General features: G+C 60.8%; 1 protein-coding gene across 1 annotated transcript in view; it reads left to right on the top strand.

The window, feature by feature from the left end:
- Positions 1–4,120, top strand: part of SH2D4B (SH2 domain containing 4B) — a 37,736-nt gene that overhangs the window by 13,559 nt on the left and 20,057 nt on the right. The window contains exon 2 of the mRNA XM_006163727.2: positions 3,735–3,894. Coding sequence (XP_006163789.1) covers positions 3,735–3,894 — 160 coding nt within the window. The remainder of the gene's footprint in view (positions 1–3,734; positions 3,895–4,120) is intronic.

Below are 4,120 nucleotides of genomic sequence, written 5' to 3'. Positions count from 1 at the left end.
TTTCCCTCCGGCACATGCCCTGACCGGCATTGCTGTGTGCCCCACCATACCGCAGTCCAGGGGAGCCCCCTCCTCCCACCGCCCACCCACACGCTGACCGCTCTCCCTGCGCCCATCTGCGACCGTCTCCCCAGGACATGAGTGAGCTCTCTGAGCGAGGGGAGAGGTGCCCTCACCCACCGTCCGCCACCAGCACCTTCCTGTCTGTGCAGCAGAGCCCAAACCCTGTGCAAGGCACACGACCCGGCCCCAGTCCCCGTGCGGGCCAGCAGGCAACAGGACAGGGCCCAGACCCCGTGCGGGCCAGCAGACAACAGGACAAGGCCCAGGCCCCGTGCGGGCCAGCAGCCAGTGTGACAGGGCCCAGACCCCGTGCGGGCCAGCAGACAACAGGACAAGGCCCAGGCCCCGTGCGGGCCAGCAGCCAGTGTGACAGGGCCCAGGCTGCCGGCACTGCCCCGTCCCCGTCCCCGTCCCCATCCATGCGTGCCGCACCACCAGCTGCTATGCGGTCCGTCTCCCCTGAAGCCACTATCCACGGTCACGCTCAGTGACCATCCTCTGTGGGGTCCCAGCAGGCCACGGGCCCCTCCCACGGCCTGCACTCCCGTGTGGAGGTGTTTCCTGTAACCCTGCGTACTGTCCTTGTCATTTTGCATGCATGAGTCATGTGTCTGGAGGAGAGTTGTTCTTCAAAGGGACATCGGAAAGAAGCTCTCCAAGCTGCAGCTCTCCCATGCAGTCGCTGGCAGCCGGGTACGTGTTCCCACCACGTGCCACTCTACAGGGATCCGTGGGACTCCTCTGAGAACCACAGGCAATCAGGACGCGGTTCCCCGGTTACGGACAGAGAGGCTGGTTTAAATGGCTACTTTGTTGATTTCTGATGTTTAATTATTATTAAAGAATAGGGTCTGTCAAATTTTTCTCATAATTGCAAGATCAAAAGAAAAGTATTTTCCTAATACTTAGAAATACAGTTCTGTAATTGGATAGAGTCTGTTGACTATGTTATGCGAATCTTCTGTGGCCTTTTAAAATCTACTTGACGCTCTGACGTGTGAGCTGAGAAGGAGCCCCCCCACAGTGTGGTGGGACCCCCGCAGCGTGGCGGGACCCAGCTCTCCTGGCTCTGCTGGGCGCCGCGCAGTCAGCTCCACGCTATAATGAAGCTCACGCCTGTTTTCTTGGGGCCCGTGTCTGTTGTCACCATGTGACCTTCTCCGTTTTGTCCAGCGTGGCGTTCCTCTACCCGCCAGCCCCACTAGCCTCTGTTCCCCTTCCGTGTTTGGCGTGGCCTCCTGTCGCCCACTCCGTTACTTGCCTTTCTAAATGTGGGTTTTCTGTGAACAGTGGAGCTGGGAGGTGTTTCCTGACTCCGCCGACTGCCTTCGGGCTTCAGCAGCGGTGTCCTGCTCACGTGCTCCAGCGACTGCGGGCGGGATTGGGGCCTGCTGCTCTGGGTCTGTTTTCCGATTTGGGGTGTGGGTGCCTGGAGGAACAGGGAACACCACTAATAGCTCTTAACCGACCACAGCTTTCATTGTGTGACCACATTTTTTAAAAATTTATTTTATTTACCTTAATTTATTTATTTCTATCTCTTAATTTGACCACAGAGGAACAGAGTGAGAGAGAGAGAGTGAGAAAGCAAGCCACCAGGTCCAGGATTTGAACCATGGTCCGCCATGTGGGAGTCCAGCGCCCTTACCCACTCCGCCACCTGCTGGCCCCGTGTTAACACATTTCATTCAATAAGTCATTACAGAACTTCCTTCATAGTGAAGCACTGAAGCCCTTTCCTTTTTTTTTAAGCCCTTTCCTTTTGTTGCCATGGCATGTGCACTTGCCAGACAGAGAGAGACAGGGACAGACAGAGACAGGGAGAGACAGAATGCACGCCGCGGGCTCTGTTTCCCTGCCTCTGCCCTCGGTCGGGATTTCAGGCACGTGTCCCCAGCTCGGGAAGTCCCTCAAGCTGGTGCAGCTAGGATCTGAACTGTGGTCAGTCATGTAAGATGGAACTCCCTGCTGTCCTGCCGGGCTGGCCCGGAGCCGTGGGCCCTGAGGGCTCTTCCTTGGTCGAGTGGTAAGAGGTCCAGGGCGCCGCAGTGGGTGGGGTGTAATCGACTGCCCGACAGGTCCCCAGGATCCCCTTCTGCTTCCCGCCCAGCAGGGCAGTGTCCGGGAGGCTCCTCTTCCTCCTCAGCAGGAGGGAGGCTGTAGGAGAGCCGATGAGGGGCATCCCCAAGGAACGCCCCTGGGCTTTGGAGAGGTGACCTCTGCTGTGACCTTGGCCACACCCGCCTTGTCTCCGTGCCGGGAGAGCAGTGTCACGTGTGACTCGTGACATTTCTGCTGCCCCGGCTGGGTAGAAACTCCCCTGTCGCAAGACAGCTTGGGCTGGGTGAGGGTGGACGAGGGCTGGCAGGCATGGGCGGGCACTTTGTCCTTCTTCCTTTGAATGTCGCGGCACTGGCCCTGGCCAGCTCGCAGGGGTTCGGTTCTGCGAGGGGTTGGCACCTGCTTTGATGTGTCTGTGTCACACGGTGTCTCCACCCTGTGTTCAGCTGCGGCCTCCGTGTCGGTCAGGGCCTAGTGGTTAAGGGAGCTTGAACCCACAGGGCGAACACAGTTTCAAATCCTAGCCCCGGAGGCTTGAAAACACGGCAGTGCATGTGCATGTGAACCCCAAACCTGGGGGACAGAGAGCTGGAACAGGCCTATGGTGCACCGTGCCTGAGCACACGCCATCTCTCCAGCCCCGTCTCTGCCTCTCTCTGCCGAGCACATGTGCCCTCTAGCAAAATAAAGAAGCAATAATAAGTTCTTGAAAAGTGAGGTTTTACTGGTCTCTGTCATGCGAAACCTTTACAAATCACATATTTGAAGTTTGGGTCCCGGAAGGCACGACGGTGTTAGCCCGCGAAGCCCCGTGTCCCTGCGTTCTCCGGACCCCCTTCCCTTCCCACCTTCAGGGCTCGGCTCTCACTCCTCTCTCCCTCTCACGACCGGCCAAGCACAGCCATCGGCCACCACCGCTCACTGCTGGCGCTGTCTCCCAGCCTCTCCCCTGGGAGGCAAAGCCCAGGACTTGTGTGTCTGTCCGTGAGTCCTACCTGGCCTGACATTTTGCCCGCGTCTGTCCTCCACGGGGGTGTCCGGCTGTCCGACTGGCCTAGCGTTAGTCGTGGTGCAGCTGCTAGACGAAGTCGCGCAGTTCCCACCCGTCCCGGCGGACCCGGTCTAGGTGCATCGCACCGTGAGAGTCAGGGCTTCTGCTCTGATGGGCGCGAAGATGTCAGCCGCTGGACGCGGCTCGGTGTGTTTCCGGCTGGGGCATTGGGTGCAGGTTGTGAAGGCTCAGGGCGCTGGCTGCTGCGTCTTGTGCCCCCCCCTAAACCTGCATTTCCAGCAGCAGCAGCAGGGTGGCGGGTGGGGGGCTAGGCCTGGCCACTGGAGAGGTCTACCCTTGGAGAGTGCTGGGCACACAGGGGTTCTCTCTGCCAAAGGCCTCGGGACAGGGCCCTGGAGGCTGCCCTGGCTGCCAGGCTGTCCTGGAGCTGCCCTGGGCGGGGTGGGGTGGAACAGGACAGTCCTGGACTTGCACACAACCTGTCCCAGTGGGTCCCTTCTGCGGATGACAGCTCTCCAGAGGGTGGTGCGCAGGTTTGCCCAGGCGGCCTGGCCACCCTCCTAACTGGAATCGTCCTGGTCTCCCCTGTCCGGGTCAGCGAGTGACAAGCGTGTGCAGTGGCTTCTGGGAGCGGACGGCGAGGTCTGGGTCTGGGTCCTGGGCGAGGGCCCTGGCGACAAGCCCTACGAAGAAATCTCCGAGGAGCTGACGGTGGAGCGTGCACGGCTGCAGGCCCGGCGGGAGGCCCAGGAGCTCTGGTGAGGCTGGCGTGGCGGGGCCTTGGGGGTCCAGCTGTGGGGCCACTGGGGGCCCGGCGGGAGGCCCAGGAGCTCTGGTGAGGCTGGCGTGGCGGGGCCTTGGGGGTCCAGCTGTGGGGCCGCTGGGGTGGGGGTGCCAGGGTGCTGGCTGTGCCTGGCGGCTGCTGGGATCATGACCAGAGAGCCAGAGCCTGGGGTCAGCTAACCCTGGGGGTTCGAATCTTGG

The sequence above is a fragment of the Tupaia chinensis genome, unplaced genomic scaffold, assembly GCF_000334495.1.
Source record: "Tupaia chinensis unplaced genomic scaffold, TupChi_1.0 Scaffold142854_1, whole genome shotgun sequence".
Classification (NCBI taxonomy): Eukaryota; Metazoa; Chordata; class Mammalia; order Scandentia; family Tupaiidae; genus Tupaia; species Tupaia belangeri.
This window is presented reverse-complemented; position numbering and strand designations above follow the sequence as displayed.